Raw genomic sequence first — 24,501 nt, forward strand, 5'->3', positions numbered from 1 at the left:
CCCGTCAGTAGAGGGCGCCATAGCTGGCTGCCAAATATGATAAACAGTCCGCTCGTCACTGTGGAAAATGTCGAACTCAACAAGTCAAGCAGCTGCTTCTGAGCCTAGAAGATGTTCTAATGTTGAATATTGTTGCAAAATAAACTTAATAGAAGAAATTAGTCCTTACTCTGGACGATTCACCACTGGACATGGTGCTGGCTGGTCAGTTCACACATCGGCAGTGAACCTGGCATCCCGATGGTTGGAAACCGTGTTCTATTGTTGCAACTACAACCTCCACACTCTAGATGTCACTATGGTGTTTGTGTTCCATTTTCAACCTTAATGTTTGTTGGTTTCCTTTTTTAAATTCTCATTTTGCACAACGACGTCTTTTCCTTCACCTCTGACTTTCTTCAGTAGCGCCGTGTGAGCTGAATGTATTCAGAATTAATCTGCAAATGTTCGCCTCGCTGCACGCAGGCAGACATGTTAATGGTACAGTGCTGATTTGCATAATCATGATACCAATGCGTCTGAAATGTAGCTAAATGTAAATCAGGCATGTTCAATGTTCAGGCATTGGAGCCAAACACATCCTTTCTTTGCTGGAGCTCCAACAGTTTTCACTTTTAGATAACTTTGGTGGTTTGCTCACATTTCTACTGTTACAATAAATCCAGTAACATGGAAGCAACCTCCAGACAGGTGAAAGGAAACCTGCATCAAGTTTCATCTCTCTGAAGAAACTCTTTGCTTTAACTTTTTTACTGAACTTCACGTTCTCAGATCCAGACTGCTGCAGAGTCATCACACGGTAACAACCTCACAGTGGATGTGCTTTAAAGCTGTTAACCATGCCTGAGCTGCACATCTTAATTGTTTGTCACTGTTTTACGTTGTTTGCTCGTTGTAGCAGGAAAACGATGCAGAAGATGTGTGTTTGCTGAGCTGTGGAGCTTCACTGATGAACCTAGAAGTTTCTGAGGCTCCAGAGCTGTTTGGTGAACATGGACTGGTCTTCCAGTTTCATTTAAAAGTTAAATGCTACAAAATATATTTAAAGTCCCATAGTCATCATCACGCACTGGAGAAATTCATTTCTTTTTTCTCGTCTGGCTGTGAAGCAAACAGAACTGATGTCTGAATGCTGGTGACAAGCCTTTCAGATTTACTCTCAGGTGGAGCATCAAAGTGTTTGCTTTTAATGTCACGCCTGATACTTAAAACTTTATTGTTATTGTTGTTGAATGCTTTGTAATTCCGACCAGACACGGAGACAGAGGTGAAAGAGAAAGGAAAAGACAAAAGGTGAAGGGGGGGGGGGGGTGTCCACAAAAATAACCAATCAATGATGAACAAGAGTCTGCTTCTAGACCTGCAGAAATGGGACACAACAATACATCAGGAGCAAGCTATCACTGCGTCAACTTGAAGAAATATACAATCAACACTGTTTAACTGAACAATCACACGATAATAAATCACAGTGCATTAAGTGCCAACCACAGCCTTAAGACCTGTTGACCGTGCCCAAGTCCATACTTATGAGAGCACCATGTGAGCACCTGTGCGTGTACACGCGCTTGTTTATGTAAGGATTCTCTATAGGAGCGTCCAACAGAGAGTGTGAGGGACCACAGATTCGCCCCCCAAAGATGCGTAGGAGACGGGGGGAGCTCCAAGTCCCAGAGATTCAGGAGCTGCCCCAGAACACAGGGACCCCAGGGAGACTGTGACCAGAAAAGCCCCCGCCCCCCTCGAGAGGCACAGAGGATCGCCCCGGGGGGGTTGTAATCGTTTCTTTCAAATCAGTAAATGCATTTTGTCCTCATTGGCTCCCGTAGGAGGAAACAGCATCTAATATGGCGTCGCCCAGAGACTTAGACCCGCTTCCATGAATTGTAGACCTAATTTTTATGGTTATGTCTTACAAAGCCATATTTTACGACAATTGGGAATCATTTAATTCATTTTCAACAACATTTTTATGGACGTTTCCAGAAATTATTGGTAAAAAGTGTGCACTGTCTCTTGTCTTTGGGACAACGGTGGCACAGGAGTTAAGTGCTCGCCCCATAATCGGATGGCTGCAGGTTCGAGCCCCACTCAGTTTGTCGCCGTCGTTGTGTCCTTGAGCTTGACACTTGATGCCCCTTGCCTGCTGGTGGTGTCAGGGGGGACCGGTGGCACCTATGTACGACAGGCTTGCCTCTGTCAGTGCGCCCCAGGGCAGCTGTGGCTCCATCGTAGCTCATCCCCACCAGCGTGTGAATGACTGATTGTGTTGTAAAGCGCCTTGGGGGGGGGGTTCCAGGACTCTAGAAGGCGCTATATCAAATACAGGCCATTTACCAATTTAAGGTTTGGATGCGTCAGCGCGTTCTCGCTGTCTGCTGACTAAATATCACGTGAACAAGCGTGTAAATAAGCTGTAAGAAAATCCAAATCCCTTTCTTCTCGATGTCTGAGGCTAATGCATTACACATTGTGTGAAAAGAAGCCTTCTCGGTTGTCTGAAAAGATGTTTTTCAGACTGCTTCTTGAAGGGAGTCTTTGTTTCAGCTGGTGTCCAATGTGGGTTTGAAATTCAGACTGTCATGGGGGGAGAAACGACTCACGTCTGCGTCTCACCTCCCTCCCAGCAGAGGCAAACACACATCACCGAGAGAACAAAGTCACGAGGGCTCGCACGCACACACACACACACACACACACACACACACACACACACACACACACACACACACACACACACACACACACACACACACGCGCTCAGATTCACCCATTTCCACAGTAGCAAGCTAAAAAAAATTCTCCTCCATCAAAATACACAATGAACGCTCACAGATCCAGCTCTCTGTGTTTGCTGCAGCCACACGGCAGGGATCCATTTTCTCCTCATTTAGCTTTTCAATCTTTCCTTGCCCGAGCCGTATGTTTACGGCCTCTGCTGAAGGGCCTCTTTGGCGTGGGGCACATCTTCTGCAAGTATCATCCAGGGTCTGTTTGAGGGGCACGCTGTTTCAGAGGGCTGGTGCAGAAACCAAGACTCGGTGAGAGGTGAAAATGTTCTGGAAGTCTCTGAGCCGGAAAACTTCACGAGGGCACGAGGTTGAGAGTGCAGGGAAACAGAAAACGCTGGCTTTTACTTTAGTTTCAATTTGCTCTCATGGAGCGTGATTGCTGTGAAGCGCGTGCACACACACACACACACACACACACACACACACACACACAGAACAAACCACACATAGTTGTTTTTTTAAAGACCAGGTTTACTGAAAACCCATTTTTAATGATTATTTCTGATTAGTATGGGCCACTCTGAGTTTTTTATGCAGGCTGAGCATGAAAATAGTCTCCTACACTTATCTCCTGCATTAGCTTCTAATAGTAAATAGGTGGTGAACTTCTAGGATTCGAAAAGCCTGACAGATCTACGTCACACTGTCCCTTAGCAGTAATGGACTCACCCATCCTGACTCACGAGTGGGAAGGCTGTTGTTGTTTTAGCATCTAGGAAACAACAGAGAACGTCTTGGCTAGTAGAAGCTAATGTTAGCATACAATGTGCTCTTCGCTCCTCCCAAGATCTCCCTGCCACCTGTGGCTGTACAGTAGATGAGCGCCTTAGATGGCTGCTCTCGCTGGGGGAAGCAGGATCCCAGCCCACCCTAACCTTGGCATCACCTCATACTGTAAGTACTGGCGGCTGATGCAGACTGAGCGCTGATGATGTCATCACTGCGGAGTGGAAATCAGAGCGTTTGGTGTGAGAGTTCTGATAGGCACGAGTTCTGAGTCCCTGGTTCCTCCAGGCAGAAAACAGACCATAAAATACCCAAAGCCATCGCCTCAGTGGTAGAAATGATAGTTTTGGTGATTCGGAACAGAAAAGCATGAAAGGGTTCATTTCTTCAGAACCGTCCCATGATGCAGCACGGGGGCATCATGTGCCCGGGCTCAGACCCAAACACCTCTGGCCCAGTTTAACCCAGAGTTCCTGCTGCTCGCTGCACAACATGAGATTTACTGATCGGAAGAACAGAACGAACCTAGAAAACATCTGGTCGCATCATCCTAGCCTCATCCTGAAGCACCAACCATCTCTGATGTGCTCATCGAACCACATTTATGTTTTCTCATCACATCACATGTTACTGAACATGTTACTCCTGCTGTTAGAGGACAGAACAGTGCAGGTTGGTAAAAACTCTACCAAAACCTAGAGCTTGCATTTGACATCATCCAGGTTTAAGATATCCAACATTTCATTTTCAAAACTGACCCTGAAACCCCGCGGTGACTAAAAGTCTCCCGATCCGCCCGCCCGCCAGTCCCCTCCCACCCTTCTCTTCATGGTGGAGGATAACAGCTGATCGGGTCGTGGTCTTCCTGTCTCCGGGTTTCCTCTGAGGACTTCAAAGTTTTTCACATCGCCCCAGTTCTGCTGATTATTCCCGTAAAAGCCTGGAAACCAAATCTGCAGACAGAGTTTCCACTGCAGCGAGGAGAGCCGAGAGCTTCATCAAGAGTAAAAATAAAGCAATGTTTAAAAGTGGCACACACAGAATTGGATAGAAAGAAGTAATTATGCAGAGCGCAGCCTCCAACGTGCTAATTCATCACTCCCTGCACCTTCTAGTGTTTTCTAACTGCTGTTGAGACACAATTCAATTTACCATAAAAATTATTTAGTTGCGGGCAGCAATGACTTTAACTTTTTGCAGATTTTAAGTTTGCATTAAAAGGCAATTAGCTTCAGTCTCATGCTTTGTTACTAATTTCTGATCAGATAGATTGCTTCTTTAGAATAAATGAGCATTCACACAAAGATGGAAAATGTAGATTTTCCTGTCTGTGACTTTAGTTTTCTACCACATACTTCCTGAAAACGCTCCATCACTGGACTTTTCCTCCTTTAAGCCGCATTCTGACTCAGACGTAACTGCGGCTGGGTGATATGGAAACAATGCTAGCATGCTGTTCATTTCCATATTGGTCTATATCGATAGCCACCACAATGTAAAACAAATACATCTTTGATGCTTTTAAGTGAGATGTGAAGATATCAGAAAATTAATTCTGATTTAAAGATTTATTTTCAAAAGCTGAATATGTCATCAAATATTAAATAACTGTCTTGGATAAATAAAGGAGGTTTATTTTAAAGCATTAGAGGGTAACATGACTCAAAACAGGTATTGGAGTACATATTATCATGTTTTAAACATCCCTTCATTGAGAATAAGCAATAAAAATCAATAGCAGACAAAAATGTTTAATTTCAACGAAAATGCAAGGTTTCAAAGGAAAAAAATCAAAACAATGAAATAAACAGAACATAGAAAAAAAGCTAATAAATTATAATTCTTCGTATCCTCTAAGATGTTGTTGATGCAATCTATTTTGCAGGGATCGATTAGTTTAGTCGGCTGAGATCTGTGTGTGTTTGTTATCCACCTTATTCTTATCTCCCACGGTCCTTAGCATAAAAATGCGACCAACTTCTGGTTCCACATTTATGCAAATTGCGCTACGTCCTGCTGCTTTTACAGACGGGAACAGTGTGAGCATCAGCTGTCACGGGTCAAACAGGACGTCGTTACCATCCCTACTGCACTGGAGGCGCGTGGGACCACCATCTTAAATCTGGCCAAAGCTACCGTACAGTAACACTTTTAGCTACACTCGAGGCTATGCTGACTCTTAAACGCTCCGAGGCTTTTCAGACCCTGCATAGTAATGAGGTTGGTCTTGTTTTGTTGGAAGAGGTGAGACACAATCTTATGTCCTCCAAAGCAGACGCAGGGATTGAGTGCATGCTCCAAAAATAGGGAGAGCCTGGTGACAGATGCAACACAGAGCTAAAGATTAAAATATTGCATCGCTGACACATTTCTGATGTCTGTGTCGACATTATGGTGCTTTTAGGTTAGTGACATCACGTCGTATTATAACTATTCAGAAAGTTGTACACATAAAATATTACCTGTTCTTGTGAGACTGTTGTCTCCTCACCACCTGGTGTCTCCTCTCCGGAGGTTTGCCACATCCCAACAAAAGTATGCGGGTGTTCCTCTCTGAATTTTTTTCTCAACAAAATGAAAGGAACGCACGAATAAAGTTAGTTTTTTTTTTTCGTCTTCCACATCCTTCTGGGTTCCTCATCTCTGGGGAAGCGGTTAAAACTGTTCCGACGCTCGCCGCCACACTCTCGCACTCCAAGGCGCGTGTTCTAAACAACGACAAACACCGCGTGAGTACGTTGGGTGGACGCTACTTCTAGAATCTCACCGAATGGTCGCATGGCCGTTTCTCATTGAGCCCAGCCAGGAATGAGGTGGATAGACTCTCTCTTCTGGTAGAGCTCTTTATGTGGAGAAGGGAAATCATTGTTACATGCGTGGTGCTTAAAGAGCACATCACATCCACATCAATCCTTTACAACGTTCATTATGTCCATCCATCCATCCATCCACTCATCCATCCATCCATCCATCCATCCATCCATCCATCCATCCATCCATCCATCCACCCACCCACCCATCCATCCATCCATCCATCCATCCATCTATCCATCCATCCATCCATCCATCCATCCACCCATCCATCCATCCATCCATCCACCCATCCATCCATCCATCCATCCACCCACCCACCCATCCATCCATCCATCCATCCATCCATCCACCCATCCATCCATCCATCCATCCATCCATCCATCCATCCATCCACTCATCCATCCATCCATTTTCATCCACTTATCCGGAGTCGGGTCGCGGGGGCAGTAGCCTAAGTGGATAGGCCCAGACGTCCCTCTTCCCTCGTTCATTATGTCCTCTTCTTAAATATTTAATGAGGTTCTTTATTTATTTGGACATGCGCGGTTGTGTGGACTCCTGTAGAAGCGATTGGGGGAAAGCCGAGGCCTTGGAAAGAACAGTTTGTTGACAGAATGTTATCTTGTGTGCCAAGCACCGTAGTGACCTGGACTTTAGGAAGCAGGAGAGAAAATCCACCCAGTTAGTGGACTTATACGTGCAGATGATAGGTGAAAAATGACCCTTTCTGGACGTTACACAAACAACGTCCACGCAACTGAAATGTTCTGTCCCGTATTTTCAACATCATTCGCTGTGTCCTCCATCTTTTTTCCCATTCGGAGCCGTCATTTTGTTATAATTTTACCCACCGCATCAATAAAAGCCAAATCAGAAAGCCACTTTTCAGAAACAGTTTGTTATTTATTATTTTAAGGCCTATGAGTTGACTTTAGCCTAGGGCTGTTTTAGAACAGCAGCAGTATATATTTGGAAGTGGAAAAAGCACTTTTCCCTCCACCGTTCCTCTTTAGAAGACAGGTGGGTGTGTTTTCTTTAACCTGTCAAAGGTTGCTTTAGGGCTCAACTTCCTGTTTCTGTAACCTTTTCATCCTCCTCAGTGGTCAGATGATATCTGAGCTAGCATTGCTCCAAAGCTCACAAACATTCAATGATCCATTTAGCAGCAACTCCAGCAGGAATCTGAATTACTTCCATGATTTGAAGGTTCGGTTGGAAATCTGGGATTTTATCTTGTTCGGATTGATTTTACGTCTTATTTTAATCGTGTTTTCTGTTCACAGGTGATCCTGATCCTCACTAAACTGTACGACTTTCACATGGGCAGCGTCACAGAGAGCACGCTTTGGAGGTGAGTACTTCAAGGTGTTTTTTTTTATTGAAACAACACAGAATGATGTCATCTTCATCATCCAACATGTGCCTCTTCACATAAACGCCCGATGAAGGTGAACCTCCATCATCAGTCATTTCCTGTGCAGCTGAATCTGTTTTCCTGTTTTCGTGTCTCGTGCTCCGAACACACTGTTCCCGTGTCATCTGCCTTCAGACGGGGCACTCAGGTGTAGGATGCTGTTTTCCTTGTTCTTGTTCTGGGAAATTATCTGATGTACTCATCATCTTCTCCCCTGCAGCAGAGAAAACACACACACTGATGAAACACACACTCGTGAAACAAAGAGAGCGCTTGTAAAGGAGGAAAATACATCAGCAGCAGGAGGGGTAACACATCCCTGATGAGCTGAAACCCATTTCTGGGTAACACACGTACAGTTGTTTGTTTGTCTGACTTTGGGGAAGCTGGCAAACACATGACAGACGTGTTTTGGATGTAATAAATAAAGAAAAAATAGAGTAAATAACCCGTACAAATCCAGCTGTGCAGCCAGTTTTTGTCTGATTATTTGATTTAACACAAATGTAAACGTATTATTGAAGGGATAAAATAATAACCTCTTATTAAGCCACTACCTTGACACGAGTAAAATCATTTGTTCAGACATGAACACTTGAGTTGACCTTTGACCTTGCTCGCCTGTGTTGGCTTAAGTTAGTTAGACACCAACAACACACAGAAAACACCTTTTACAGTCTGTGGGTCAAACATGAGTCATTAGCAGCACCAATCTGTGTACGGCTGTTAAAAACTTTATGAATTGGTTTTGCACACAAGTCAAAATTAATCTTTTATGGTGCTTTTAATTAGAAGGTGAGTGTGGCTGCATTAGCACCAGCGACGCGTCGGTCGCGAACGAACCGGCTCTTTCAAGTGAACGACGGGATCCGGCTCGTCATTGGGAACCGTTACCCCCCAACCCCACCCCCCTTGCTTTGGTGAACGCTACAGGTGATTGGTCAACATGTGTAACTGCGTGTCCAGACTGTCCACACACAGAGCAGTAGGGGCGGGGAAGAGGGGGGATCAGACTCAGACGCACAGCAGAGCACATGTGGGCGGAGGGAGACGAGAGGGAATGAGGAGGAGGAAAAAGGCGAGCGAGAGGGAGGCGAGTGCGACGAAGATGGTGAGAAAATGAGCGCCAGCAGTCGGAAAGTGGAGATTTCTTAAAGTGTTCAGTTATTAAATCCATAGAAATGATAAATATTGCATTTATTGCATTTTTTTACATGAGTAAATCATTTTACATATAGTGTTGCATACATTTTGGTTATAAATGTACTCCACGCAACAGAAAGTCTGAGGAGCCACTTGGGAGCCAAAAGAACCGGCTCTCTAAAAAGAGCCAGAATTCCCATCACTAATTAGCACCCTCGCACTAGCAGTGCTGGGATTTTGTAATTGCGATTAAAGCCTTTGTTTACCTCTAAAGCCACATGCGCTGGGCTCGGAGTGGAATCCAGAACACAAGCCTGCGGCACACGAGAGCAATCTGCTGAGCAGGTGGCCTCGAATGACCGTTTGCTCAGCAGACACCTCGCTGTGTGCGCCTGATTTTCACTGAGTTTTCCGTCTCACGACACGCTAAGGTGAATATCTGACCAATTAGATATTGTCCGCCTCACGGGGGTGAAAACTCGCCGTCTGCACGCTACTGAGCTGCTGGCTGAGCTGAAATAGTCTAGTGGCCAATCAAAGTGCATTCTCCGCTCACATGACCCTAAGATGTATTCTGATGCACCCCCTGCCCTGTCTGCATGTCTGAAAAATAAACAAAACGGTACCTTGCGGATCGATGGGCCTTTTTTTCCATTACCCTATCGAAGGATCCGGGCAGTGGTACTGTCTTAAGGATTCTGGGTCTTCCAGGCGCATCTCTTGGAGTGCAGTGGCATAAACGCTTTGCCTGGCCCCGCACCCATACTTTCCTAACCTTGAAATGCCGGTGGCGGCAACGCTTCATCAACAAAAAAAGTATAGGCATTTCCTCCGTTTCCAGCTGTCTCCGTTTTGTTTATTTTCTTTTCTGACATGCAGACAGGGGCCTGCCACCTTGGGGTCATGTGAGCAGAGAACATAGGTGTCATAAGGTATCTGCTGAGCAAACGGTCATTCGAGGCCGTTTGCTCAGCAGATTGCTCTTGTGTGCGACAGGCTTTCCAGCCTGCTGCTGCTGAGTTAGGCTCTTGATCTCAGAAGATTCTGGTTCTGTCCAGATCAGGTAGTAAACAAAAGACTCACTGCCAGCTCTGCTCACATCATAGTCTGATGTGCAAAATCATTTTAATGGGTTGGAATACTTGTTCCTTCATTACATTCACAGTAGGAATGAATGCCTTGGAAGTCGTACTCTGGGGAAAAACAGCCTAGAAGTGCCTGAATCAGCACAGAAAAATCAGCTGGAGGTGAAAGTAGCCTCCAACGACATTTGGAGTCTTATTTCCTTATAACTGGACATCTCGCCTCTTATTGGACAACAACACGACTCTACCACTAACTGCTGTGCAACACTGATGATTTAATTTCCATAAACAACACAAGCCTGAAGGAGTTCTGCTGTGTGGTAGTGTTGCTAATGTTAACGGTTAGCTTCTACTAACCGAGACGTTCTCTGCTGTTTCCTGATGCTAAAACAACAACAGCCCTCCCCGTCGTGAGTCGAGATGGGTGAGTCCATGATTGTTAAAGAGCAAATTGCAGCTTAATTCTCTTTCTAATTCGTATAAACTGCAGTTCAAAAATACTATTTGAAATGTTTATTGTGGATGTTTCATTTTATAATACATAACAGCAGAGTTTTTGGAGTAAAAAGTGTTTTTTCTCAGCAAAGCTTCTAAAAAGGCTCTTTTTTTCTAAATCTGAACCTCTGACGTAACCAAAGAAGCTAGGTGCTGCCTCAGCTCAGTGTGGAGAGTGGCTAGTTTTAGGGTACAGAGGTCATGTGATCCAGTCAGTGTGTGTGTTTACTAGTTTTGGATTGTGTTTGTTTTGATAAACTAAAGTTTGTGAAGGCTGTACCAACTCCAGCCCGTCTGAACATCGAGTCCACGGGTTTCCAGACGAGAAACAACGCCTCTATCTCCGTGTCTGAGGGCGTTTTGTGCTACTGAAAAGACGGGACTTCAGTAGCTCATATCGGTCGGTACCAGGACAGGGAGGCCCGCGCTGGGCTCCAGAGACCCGTGGCGGGGTGTAAAAAAAGTACATGCAGATTTTTGGAGCTCAGATCACCGTCAGAACCAGGTCAGAACCGACCACCAGAAGAGACGTGCAGCTCAGCGGGACAGCTGGTTTCTGGGTCAGAACCAGATCAGAACTGCCGCGGACCTCCAGGAGAGGATCATGCACAGCTTTAAAAAATACCAGCTGGACTGGCTCGCTGGCATCTGGGTCGGATCCAGATCACAGAAGCCCGCATGTCCAGAACCGGGTGACAGACATCTCTCTCCCTCTCTCTAAGCGCTAAACTGCATTAAGTGAACGGATATTAACGAGTGTGAGACAGCTGACAGACGCTCATTAGTATTAATATTATATTAACTAACCGATACTATTTTAATTGTCTGGTACACGATAGTAACCTGTACAGTACTGTACAGTATGTTTATGTTTATTTGTTTAGCAGACGCTTTTATCCAAAGAAACGTACAGTTTATAACCTATAGGGCATGTTGTGATCCGTGGGGGAAACCGGAGTACCCGGGGCAAACCCACGCATGCATGGGGAGAACACGCAACTCCACGCAGAAAGGCTGCAGCCGAGTTTCGAACCTGCAACCTTTGTGCTGCGAGGCAACAGTGCTAACCACTGTGCCACCATGCAGTATGTACAAGTAAGGAAGTAGCAGCTACGCTAGTTTTTACAAACTGGTGCACCACAGGGGACAGTTTTATGTCCTTTTTTATTTACACTGCACACAGCTGACCATAGGAGCAGTTTACCGTCTTGTCACCTACAGAAGTTCTCAGGTGACACTGCCCTACTGGGCCTGATCTCTTGGGGTGACGCCCTGCCTTACAGGGAGGAAGTTAACTCCTTTGTTAGATGGTGTGGTGTAAATTTTCTACAACTCAATGTTGGCAAAACACAAGAGCTAGTTGTTGATTTTAGAATGAAAAAAACAAACATTCTCTCCAGTAGTGATCTAGGGGTGTACCTCGACGATAAGTTAAACTGGAAAAGTAATAGTGATGCTGTCGTTAAGAAGGCCCGGTCCAGATTGGTTTTTTCTTAGGACGCTAAGATCCTTTGATATAAGTAGGAGGCTCTTGAATAGGGTTGGCCATCGTTTGATTCTGAAGGATTCAGATTCCAATTCCAATTCCTCGTTTCGATTCCGGTTCCTATCGATTCCCGATTCCGATTCTTTGAAGACATGACATGTCTACATGAGCAAGCTAACCACAGGTCCTACATGATGAAATAATCTTAACTCCAACATGATTTTTAACTCTATGAACAACATCATCACCTTCATTTAGACTAAAACATGTTTTGGAGACAAAAGAAGACGACTTGCAGCACAACCAGTGTGTTTGTTTCTGACCACGACCAAAGTGTGGAAGCAGCCTCTGGGATGAGAGGCTAAATGTCTCCAACATTTCCAGAAACGTCCAGCTGTTTTCAGCTGAAACTCTCAGGATGATCATGTCCAGGATGACGGAGAACTACACCTCCATGCTGCAGCAGCTTCAGTCACAACAGGAAGTGAAACTTAAACGTAGCTGCTGTCAGTAACAAGCTAACAGGTTTAAACATTAAAACTCAACAGAAATAGTTCATAAAGGAAATTAAAATGTTCACAACTTTGTGGTTCATCATTATTATTATTATGATTGTTATTATTATTATTATTATTATTATTATTATTATTATTATTATTATTATTATTATTATTATTATTATTATTATTATAATTTATTGTGGCAGAAGCTGGTGTGGTCCACCACAGATACGCCTCTCTAGCATGATGACTTTAATTATTCTACAGGTTATTGTTCAGCCTTCTGACGCACACACACACACACACACACACACACACACACACACACACACACACACACACACACACACACACACACACACACACACACACACACACACACACACACACACACGAGTGTTGGTGACTGCTGACGCTCCGTGTGTGTTGTTATTCCTGCAGTGAGACAAACTCACCTCACACGTCCAGAGTTTGTTCTTTAAGCTTCTACTGAATCCACCGAGTTGACGTATTTAACACGTTTCCTCTACGCTGCAGGAGTTAACGTTTACATCACGGAGTTAAAGTTCGGCAGACACGTTTGTTTATATCCGGGTGGGGGAGGGGGGGCTCGTGCTGCACACAGACAGCTGCTGTGATCGGCTCTGAAAAGCGTTGATCACAATTTGCAGATCACATCTATTTTTCGAGATCAGCCGTGGACTCCTCTTTCGTCGGCATTCTAGGAATCGAAATAAAAAACGTTGAGCGATTCTGGGAAAAATGAACAGTTGGAACCGGTTCCAATCGATGCTCGATGCCCAACCCTACTCTTGAATGTGTGTTACCAGGGGATTATGGCCAGTGTGTTGTTTTATGCTGTGTTGTGTTGGGGCAGGAGCCTCACTGCTGAGGACAAAAACAGGATCAACACAATGATCAAGAAATCTGTCTCAGTGGTCGGGCAACGCTTGGACTCATTGGACATGATCATCGACAAAAGGATGAGGAGTAAACGTAAGACAGTTATGTCTCTGGAGGATCACCCCTTCACCAGATATTTAAGGATCTCGGGAGCTCTTTCAGTGGGCGAATGTTAACGCCCCGGTGTTCCACTGAACGTTTAGGATCTCCTCTATTCCTGCTGTCGTGCGTTTCTACAACGAGCATTTTGTATGATTGTACATTTGATGTTTTCATCATGGTTGTGGCTTATAGTAGTGTCCAGTGAATGTTGTTATTTTCTCAGTGGCCTAGTGGGAGAGTGTCCGCCCTGAGACTGGGAGATCAGGGTTCGATTCCTGGTCGGGTCATACCAAAGGCTTAGAAAAAAATGGGACCCAACGCTTCCCTGCTTGACACTCAGCATTAAGGGGGTTGGATTGGGGGGTTAAACCACCAAATGGTTCCCGAGCGCGGCCGTGTCTGCAGCTCACCGCTCCCCCAGGGGATGGGTCACATGCGGAGAACAAATTTCGCACACACACCTGTGTGTGTGACAACTAATGGGACTTTAACTTTCTTTTCTTTTATTTATTTATTTTTTTGTTGTTTGTGCGTGTATGTTGTTGTTGTTTTTTACATGTCCATGGCAATTCATTTCCCCCCTTGGGGATTAATAAAGACGACCTTGATCCTTGAGAGGAGATTCTGTTGTGACGCCACATATGCGACGTGCCGATTTCATATTCGTAGTCATGCTAACAGCCAACATTTACAAGCTGATAAATCTCAAAGTACGTGACTGACGTGGTCGAAACACCCATCGTTACTTTTCATTACAATACACAGTACAGCACGCGTGTGGTCCTGGGCTTAAAGCAAGGCGGATTAGAAAAAACCTTTTTCAGCCCCGTTGACTTGCATTCATGTTTTTGTTCTTCTGGGGACCCGTGAGCCGACTGGGAAGGGCGGAGCCTGAGGCTCCCTATAGTGTGCACGTCATCCAACAAAACCATTGTGTGCACACTCCTAGTGTGAGTTTGTTTATCTACTTATTCATGTTCAGGGCGGGGTGGTGTTGAATTTAGCTGACTCAGAATCAGAACACACACCCTTCCGATAGGCCTGCTCCCAGCCAATCTGACCAATCAGCAGATTCGCCTTTCTCACTGGGTTTGTGGTGATGGTTTGTAGCATGTTTGTAGTTTTCTCTGTGAAAAACTAAACCGAACCGCATGAGGCTGGTGAAGCACGTAGAAGCCAGTCTAAAAAGAAAGCGGAGGAAACAAATTCATCAAATTCCAGGTTGAGGTGAGTGCGACTAACCTCTGACGTTTTCCCTAAAGAGGAACAAACAATGACCCTTCACAGGGGTTTTATCCACGATAGCCGCCTTTAAAGGAAAATCATATTTACACTTCTGAGGTTTGCCTCCTCTGCCCGGTTTGAAGTGATTTAGACAATAACAAGTGAAGGCAAAGCAGCCGCCAGCTGTTTTCGACATTTAGACAGCATCTGTGCAATTAGGGTCCTGAGGCCAAAACAGAGGTGTGTTTGAACAGGTGCAAAGAAAACACACTCCTCAGCGAACCTGCAGCGAGACAGAGCACACACTTCCGCTGCCGAAACCACATCCTGAAGTTGTCTCAAGACATCACTGCATTGGTGAAAGTGTTGCTTCATCAAAGGGTGAAAGTCTGAGTCTCTAAACTGACTTCATACACGGCAGATGAGAACGCTTCCTCAGACGTTTGGTGCACATGTTCTGGAGCAGCTGAACCTTGTTGTCCCCTGGTGCGTGGACCCCCCAGACACCCAGTCACAACCATCACAGATGGCCAAGAACATGAGGGGACAGCCGACACGAGATGAGTAAAACCTCGCCTGGAGAAAGTTTACTGCAACATACGATGCAGAACGGGAGCGTCGCCTCGCCTCAGATTATTTAACCATCGTCACGTGGACTAAATGTCTCCAACTGCTGTTAAGTACAATCAAACTCTAAAATATACTACGAATGAAAGGAAGCCGGTCTTTGGATGGCTCTAAATAATATCAGAAGAGGCTTCAGTTGTTTTTCTTCATTCTGTTTTCCAGAATTTGAGTTTCCTTTAAACCGGAAAACTGTCAAATGAAACAAAGAACTATCAAATACGGAGCGGCCTGAATAAAATATTTAATTCCCCAAATGGATGAAATCTTGAAATAAAAAAGAAACTTTTTGCTGGTGTGAGCATGAAAGGATGATAAGGTGTTTATAGAAGCGACGCCCGGAGTCCGTTCCCTTTAGAAGAGTCAAACGTGAACTCGCGTCAACCCAAAGCTGGATCTAAATCGACCATGACAGCTGAGCTCTTTGGGGAAGACGCAGTCAGGTGAAGAAAGTAATCCATGGTGTGGGAAGAGGGGACGTCGGTGCTGTTGAAGATCATGGTTATTGGCAGCACTCCCAGCTCCGTCACTCACACACTACGCTGCAGCCAGAGGAGCAGCTGTCCGTCCAGGCGTCGCTTTCAGAGAGGCGGCAGATCCAGCTGTAACCGTCACAAACGGCTCCTTACTTTAACCACATAAATCTAGTCACGTCTCTGATGGGGTTCAGGAGGAGCAGGGGGGGGGGGCATGTTTATCACCTCCCCAGAAAACATCCAAACGGCACGTCCATAGCAGCCTTTTCCAAAAGGTCAAGGCAGTGGCAACACTTCAAAGTATTTACCAGTCAGTCTGTCAGCTTTAATGAACATCCTGACCTTAAACAATGAGAGCTGATCAGTCAGCCGCTGCATAATTTTATGAAGATGCTTCAAGTGGTCAAAGAGCTGAAACATGGAGGTTGACAGTGAATTCACTCAGCCTCTTTCATCCAGCCTCTACAGCGCCGTCTCTGTCACAGAGACATTATTACTCAAGACAAGTCCAAAACTCACCTGCAGGTGTCCAACTGTGGGACAATGGTGGCCTCATGGAGGAGGCCATCGTCTAGCACACTGCTGCTAACCACTTAAACGTTCTCCCTCTCCTGATAATAACTTTATGGTTTCCTCGACGTTGGATGTGCTACTACTAGTTTATCCGTTTAATTATAGATCCACTAGGATAAATACAATAAAGTTTATCTCTCACCAAATAGAACAATTTACTGTGTGTGTGTGTGTGTGTGTGTGTGTGTGTGTGTGTGTGTGTGTGTGTGTGTGTGTGCGTGCGTGCGTGTGTGTGAGTTGTGGAGGATGGCTGCTTATACTGAGCCAGGATCCTCTGGAGGTTTCTTCCTGTTAAAAGGGAGTTTTCCTCCCCACCGTCGCTAAATGCTTGCTTAGTATGAGGATTGCTGTAAAGTCACTGACACCAGTTGATGCAAATTGCTGGGTTCTTTATATAGGACACATTTTTTTCTGATTGGCTTAATGAACTGACCTGTATTGGAATGTTTTATAAATGTGAAGTGACTTGAGACGACTTGTCGTGATTTGGCGCTATATAAATAAACTTGAATTGAATTGAATTAAAGCTAATGACAAAAATCACAGCTTTTCACAGCTGGGAATCGACACTTCCCAAACGTGTTTGTTCTGCAGCAGCTGGTTTAGTAAAGTTTACTGGAAAAACTAAAAGTTAAACAATTAAAATGTTGATTAAATCAAGTTTTATCACAATTAAGCAGCTTAGAAAACATGTTCAGTCTTAGGCCCCGCCCACACTACTCCATATATAAACATACGTACTCACAGGTGAAACTGAAAAAAGTTAGAATATGGTACAAAAGTTTTTTATTTCAATAAATCAACTTTAAACTTGAAACTAGAACAAAAAATTCACTCATTAAATGCAAAGCCAGATATTCCAAGCCTTCATTAGTTATAATTGTGAGCACGGGCGTTAGGCCCGGCTACTTGGGCAGAAGCCCCAGATCTAAATCGTGGAAGTAACATGCAGTACCAAAGTCCAACAGAGAGGGAGCAGCTGGCAGTAGTTTGTATACAGCCTGCCTGAGCCTCCACCACCGAAGAAGAAGCCCTTCAGCAGCCGGCTTCTTCTACACTCTCTGCCTGAAACGCATGAGTGAAGATGGACATAAGGACGTTTTTTAGACCAAAAGTACGGCGACAGAACCCCAGCTTTGATGAGACTGGTGTTGACTCAGGTTTGTGAGTCTTATTTGAAAATATTTGTTGTGCTGCTGGTTTGCCTAAAGTTAGCTTACTATCAGGTAAAGTTGTTGGAGAAAGAGCGGGAATATTCACTATCATCTCACACTAAACACTAACAGGAACTATACTCTGCCCTGAATATGCTTAATATGTAGCTTCAGGTTAAAAATTATGTGGTACAAGACACATATATATGATGTTGACTAGTGCGTGTCACATGTGTGTGTGTGTGTGTGTGTGTGTGTGTGTGTGTGTGTGTGTGTGTGTGTGTGTGTGTGTGTGTGTGTGTGTGTGTGTGTTAAGCCCCGGATGTTCTTCAGTCCTTAATCCGCCCCTGATTGCGATGAGTATACCCTAAATTCAAAATCTCAGACAGTTAGAATATTGTCACACTCTAATCAGGGTTCCTGAGCCTTTACATGGTCTCTCAGTCTAAGTGTGATTGCTGATGTGTGTGTAGCCGTTATGGTTGATGTGGCAATACCAAGTGATGGCAACATCAGCAATCTGTGCCCCGTGGTCATCGGGGCAGTAACGCCCCAAACTAGAGGAGTGGCTAAACTTGGACCACGCGGTGCGTTTTTCGGCCGACCTAGACAAATCCTCATGGTGAACAGAAGCATTACAAAAATGGTGAACCCGAGGGTGATATGCAAATCTGTGGTTGTCCAGTGTGACCGGCTCTGCGACAGCTTATTGAGCACTATCATGACTAAAGTTAGCCTCCATCTGCCTTCAAGCTCTGCTTGAAAACTTACAACTCCTGTCTGCAATCGACTAATGAAAATACACCCAGGGAGTGACGTGAAAGACGAGTGCCGGGAGTCCAATACGACAGTAAAATTAGCAACATTAGCAACTGTGGAAGCTAAAAGCAGGAACATGTGGACCTTTTTGTAGTTTGTGTTGGAGTCTAATAAAATAAGTGTTAACAGCAGCACTTGTTCTCTTTTCAGCGTTCTTGTTTTGGTCAGCTCTCGGCTTTTAGTGAAATGTGCTTCCGGGTGTGCGCTCCTGCCGTTAGCTCGTCCTGCTAAAGCGCGACATCGTGTAGTTTGGCTCACTGAAATCTTAAAGTGTGCCACCTTGCTAAAGTGCTCAAAGTAAGTCCTGAGCAGTTCTGTGTGACAGCCAAAAACACACAGTGTGGTCCGGGCTCAAGGCAGACGCCAGGAGAAACATCAGGCATCTCAGTCCGGAAAAATGCACCTTTAGGAACAGCTGCTGCCCGTAAACGTGTCCTTACAACAGCCTATTCTTTCATTTCAGCATGTTTGAGTTTAATCTTTTTATTGCAGCTCATCAGTAATCATTCATTTTTATTGTTGAGACGCAGCTTTGGGGTCAGACTTCTAATCCATTTGTAATCCAGTTCACATGGATCCCATCTGCCCTGCTGTTCTGGGATCAGCTGTACACATTCCTGAGGAAAAGGATGTTTGTATCTGACTTTGTTCCATTTTATCCTCCAGGGAACAGAACTGGACTCAGTTCAGTTTTCCTACAGAACATTTCTGACCCACGTTAGACATTTTATTTTGACCCGTCTTATGTTCACCCTGTGTAAATTGAAGCTAATCTAACAACAAGAAAACCATTTTGTTCATTATTTGCTGTCCCTTATTACCATCTTAATTACTGCAGTAATGATGTTTGCAATGAAGAAATGTTCATTATGAGAATAACTGCCTGGAATTAGTGTCATTGGAAATGACAGTGATTAAGGACTGTTTGGCAGCAGACAACTGGCGGGGTGTAGCTTCAGCTCAGCCAAATATTTAGTCATGTGAAACAAATCCAGGAAGTAGATTTCACTAAACAGAGCACAAAGTTAGAAGAGATTCAGTTCATTTCTACAGCAAAAACATGAGAGACAATCCACTTTTGGGAAACCAAGAAAGAAGGATCAGGGAGTTAGTGTAGCGGGCTAAACAGGTCAGGAGGTAAAATCACTGAATCATGTTGGTAGGTTAGTTTGTTAGGAGTAACTGTTGACATTTTCATGGTCCTGTTTGTAACTTTGGAATCTTTCTTATAGATTCAAACAAAAGCTTTCTGATATTTCCTCGTTTTGAAGGACTTTCTCAATTTCCAATATTAAAGAATCAGACTCAGAAAAAAATATTATTGTCATCTTCTCCTTCTCTGCCACTTACCTGCAGTGTTGGGCAAGTTACTTCAAACTGTAACGCATTATTTATTACTAGTTACCCTCATTTTAAAGTAATTCATTACATTACAATATTACTGATTTTAAATTGTAAGGCATTACACTACTTTTGCATTACTTTAAGTTACTTTCACCAAAACAACTTCAGTATGAATCTGGTCATGTGACGCTCAGTGAGCTCATGACATATATGTGGAAGGTGACGTGGTGTCTGAGCTAGGGTTGCTGTTATAAACAGTCAGATATAATAACAGTGCTTTAAAATGATTGTTTACTAAATAAAAACAACAACAATCTGTACTCTCAGCACGCTGCCATCTTATGTTACCTGAGCAGGGAGTGAGGTGGTGGGGGCTCCAAGCCTATATGAGCCTTGGTCCCCAAATGCCTTGATACGGCCCTGGATGTGGGACTGACTTCTGGGGTGATCTGATTCTATCACATGTATAAATATTAAATGCTTATATATTATTGCTTTTCACTGGTAAAAATGTATGTTGGGGATAAATCTACCTACTTTTTTCTTTTTTTCTTGATTTGATGTGAATAATTTCCGGCCCTTTCTCTCTCTAACCTTCCTGCATGCTGCATGTTTTCTCCGTCTTCCAGAAAAACTGTTTCCTAGACTTCCTACTTTCTAACTAATCATCCAAAGGGATCTTCACATGCGCGGCGCTCCAGCAGTAATGACTTGAAATCACCGGGGCACAGATTATGAACTCAGCTGAGGCAAAGCACGTCAGAAAAGCACAAAATACCAGAGAACATGCGTTGATATGAACGATCGCAAGTGAATTATTTTGTTTTAGTGGAGTGATTTTGTGAATGTTACAGCGGCCACGCGCAGGACGCAGCTGGAGTATTTGAGCCGTTACCGCTGCGTCCTCTGCCCGCAAAGCTGAGTCCATTAATGACGTCATATATGCAGATACTGGATCTTTCTTCGGGTTTCCCGCAATTTGAATTTTTAAGGAACACATCTTGATTCTGGGTTTAAAAATGCGTTGTAATTACCGCGTTACTGACAATTGTACCGAGTAAATATTACCATTTTCTTTCCCTGTAATGCCTTACATTACCACATTACAGTAAAAAGCAATGCATTACAGTAATTAATTACTTTTGTACCGCATTACTCCCAACACTGCTTACCTGTGGGGTGCCACAGGGCTTCACTTTGGGTCCTCTACTCTTTCTAATCCACATCTTGCCTCTGGATTAGAATTTTGCAGACTACGTAGATAACTATTGCATCTATGCAGATGATTACCAGATCTATCTTTCACTAAATCCACTAAATTCCATTAATCTGTTTTCAGATTTTTTCTTTGAAATCAAAAATTGGTTAGCCTCAAACTTTCTGCTGTTAAACAATAATGACGTCTCTTTCTCTTAAACGGAAACCTCGAGGAACCAGACTTGGGGTCAAACTTGACTCTGCAGTGTCCATGGTTCCACACCAAAAAAAAAATAAATAAATAAAATAAAAACGCTCCAGTTAAGTCATGCTTCTTTCAGCTTCATAGGTTAACATCTAAAGCATTATTTAAAACATATCATACCTGCAGGCTGCCATCCATGTCTTCATCACGTCTGGATTAGAGAATATTATGCAAAGTCTAATCTGTTTGGTGCAACAAAATTCTCTGTTAACCACCTTCAGAAAGCTCTGAATGCTGATGCCTGCTTCTCAACCAACACAGCTGTAGTCATATCACACCAGTTCTAACCCACCTACATAGGTGACTCCAAATCAAGCTTCTATTGCTTTTTTTCAAAGCCCTTCATGATTTAACCCCTTTATATCTTCCTGGGCTGCTCATGCGCCCACTCGATTATTGAGGTCAGCTGCCTGCTTGTTATTATGCACCCCCTAAATGCTCCATAAATCCAGAGGGAAGCAGGCCTTCTTGTTTGGTGCCCCAAAACTACGGGATGAACTTCCCTTTCTCACGAGGCAGGCATGTCCTCTAGCTCAGCTCAAAACTGCTTTGAAATGTTATTATTTCCATCCAGCGTTTGGCCGCTGACTCCCGAATTTTAGGTTTTGCTGTGCTTTATTTTCTGATTTATTGTTTTATTGCACTTCTTTTGTGTTTTATCTCTACAGCACTTTGGTCGGCTGCCATGCTGTTTTTAAATGTGCTTTAGAAATAAAATTTAATTGGATTCAGCATCATCAGATGAACCGAAACAAACAAAATCTTATACCAGCAACAAGCATCAACATCAGAACTCCATCAATGCAAGCTGACAAGAGAAAAGGGACACGTTCAGTCAATAAATATTGCAAATAACAGGGATGTGTATTGGTGAAATTCTGGCAAAACGATAAGTATCACGATACAATGGAGACGATACGATATATTGCGGTACATTTAGCCAGACAATATTAGCACTTTTCTAGACTGAATTATTGAAGGAATAATCAATAAATAGTCCAAACTGATGCGTTTAACATGAGGTATCTGAACCATAATTTATATTTCAATGGTGGAAACTAAACCCATTGCACACTGCTGCCAACTAGAGGTTGGTGGCTGAATTGCACCAAAAGAAAAGAAAATACACATTCCATTTTTCGTTTTTTCTAAAACGGGGCAGCAGAGGACGTTGATGGATAAAAGAAGCTATAGAGATAAGGAGACGTGGATGTGGGACCAAGAACAGAGACGATGGTGTTTACACGTTGGATCAAGCATGGGACTGTATCATCGGAGAGGGGAGAGCGGGCAGCAGAGGGCGACAACGTCCTCTGCTGCCCGCGGATAAACGGAGAAGGAAGTGACGCCACCATCAGCGTCAGCTCTGACGATGTTTAGAGCCGCAAACGAAATGTTAGCAGGTAAAGAAAAACCTTTCCTGTGTTTTAAAAAGAACTAAAAATGGAATTAGAAACCGAACACAGAACACACCAAAAATACACAAATGTTTGTTTGTAAATTCTTGGAAAATTTCAACACACAGCTTTTGAATATCGATATATCGCAGGAAAGAATATCACGATATATTGCCATATTGATATTTTCTTACATCCCTGGTAAATAACTTGTTTTATGACACAACATAAGCTAAGCTTTAGCTGGACTCTATTGGCTGTGTGAACAACATTGATATAAAAACCCATCCCTCTTCTCAGAGGGGATTCCCTCCTCTCCAGATTACAGGAACTTTTATAGAAGCGGAGCTGGAGCAGGACATGGCCGTGTTCTCAGCGTGTCCATGGCTGCAGCGCCGACGGGTCACCAGTGCTGAACAGTGACATCCTCTCAAATTGCATTATTTTGCTGAGCATGCTCATAACCTGTGTGATATTTCACAGGTCAGTGCTTATAATGAGAGGCCAGCTTTCTCACAGAGAGACCCACCTGATGTCTGCAAACCTTTGCAGTTAGACTTGGTATTTCTCTCAGAATCTCACCAGCCCGGCTGCACCAGAACTTTTTAAAGGCTCCTCTATGAAGGAGCTCATGAGGGGGAAATGATTGAGACAAAGCTGCTGCTGTGGTCTCTGCAGAAATGAGCGGGAATAAGGAGCAGTTCAAGGACATCTGGCTCCGGTCTAAACCAGATTTCTGTTTAACTTTTATCTGCTGTGATGAACCCAAAGATAAAGACTTGACCTGCACTTTCCTCAGGTTTAAAGGCTTCTCCCATCATTGTTTTAGTTTTAACTGCCTTTAGCTTTAATGCTTTAATTGACTCAACTGAGTCTTAATAAAAGAGAAGCCGAGCGTTTACATGACCTGGAGTAAATACAGTAGCTTGAAGAGGTAAAGCAGAAAGGTCGTGACCCGTTAATGCTGCGTCCCTCTGGGCAGGTGATGTTTAAATGTCTAAATGAAGACTTTCTGAGGCAACAACAATAGTCTATATATAAGTATATCAGCACACAGGTTTTTGAGGAATGATCACATATGAAATTTAAATTTTGAGTCAAAATGCTTCTAGTACAAAAGATGCCCTTCTAACTGGTCTTCCAGGCTGTACTGTGAGACCTCTTCAAATGGTCCAGAACGCAGCGGCACGTCTGGTCTTCAATCAGCCAAAAAGAGCACACGTCACCCCTCTGTTCATTGAGCTCCACTGGCTACCGCTAGCAGCACGCATCAAATTCAAATAGCTAACACTAGCATACAAAGTCCGAGATGGTACGGCTCCCATCTACCTGAATCCTCTTGCAAAGGCTTACGTCTCGGCCCGGCCGCTCCGGTCATCACAGGATGGTCGGCTAGCAGTGCCTACACCACGCTCAGGACAATCCAGACCCATCTCATGCATCGTTCCACAAATGTGGAATGACCTTCCAAGCACTACCAGAACAGGAGCTTCCTTTTAAGTTTTCAAGAAACTCCTGAAGACCCTGCTCTTCAGAGAGCATCTTCTAAACTAGCACCCTCCCTGCACCCGCCCCCCCTCTCTACTGTCCACTCCTTGTTCCCTCCTCTCCATGACTGATGTCACGTTGTTAGCCTCAAGGGCAACATGCCGATTATCACTTGTAAGTCTCTTTGGACAAAAGAGTCTGCTAAATACATAAACATAAACATAAACATAAATAAAATTTGTTTATTAAAGGGGGAGTGGCCTGTATTTGTATTGAGCCTTTTAGAGTTCTAAAACCCCCCAAGGCTCTTTACAAGCAGCTATGCTTTGACACATCTCTGGTTCGGTTGGGTTTTAAGGGTGTATTTAGAGTCAGAGTTAAGCGTGTACGAAAGACTAAAAGAAACAAGTAAATAACCTACTAGGCCGACGGTGGCAGAGGAGCTAAAATAACACTAGATAGTTTTTTAAACTTTAAGCT

The 24,501-nt window shown here is 43.9% G+C and overlaps 1 protein-coding gene across 2 annotated transcripts in view; it reads left to right on the forward strand.

Moving 5' to 3' along the window:
* The window catches only part of sorcs3a (sortilin related VPS10 domain containing receptor 3a), a 314,356-nt gene that overhangs the window by 104,264 nt on the left and 185,591 nt on the right, over positions 1-24,501 (forward strand). For both annotated transcript variants that reach the window (XM_070552119.1, XM_070552120.1), the window contains exon 2: positions 7,616-7,683. In XM_070552119.1, the coding sequence (XP_070408220.1) occupies positions 7,616-7,683 (68 nt within the window). The remainder of the gene's footprint in view (positions 1-7,615; positions 7,684-24,501) is intronic.

This window comes from Nothobranchius furzeri, chromosome 6 (genome assembly GCF_043380555.1).
Source record: "Nothobranchius furzeri strain GRZ-AD chromosome 6, NfurGRZ-RIMD1, whole genome shotgun sequence".
In the NCBI taxonomy this organism is placed as follows: Eukaryota; Metazoa; Chordata; class Actinopteri; order Cyprinodontiformes; family Nothobranchiidae; genus Nothobranchius; species Nothobranchius furzeri.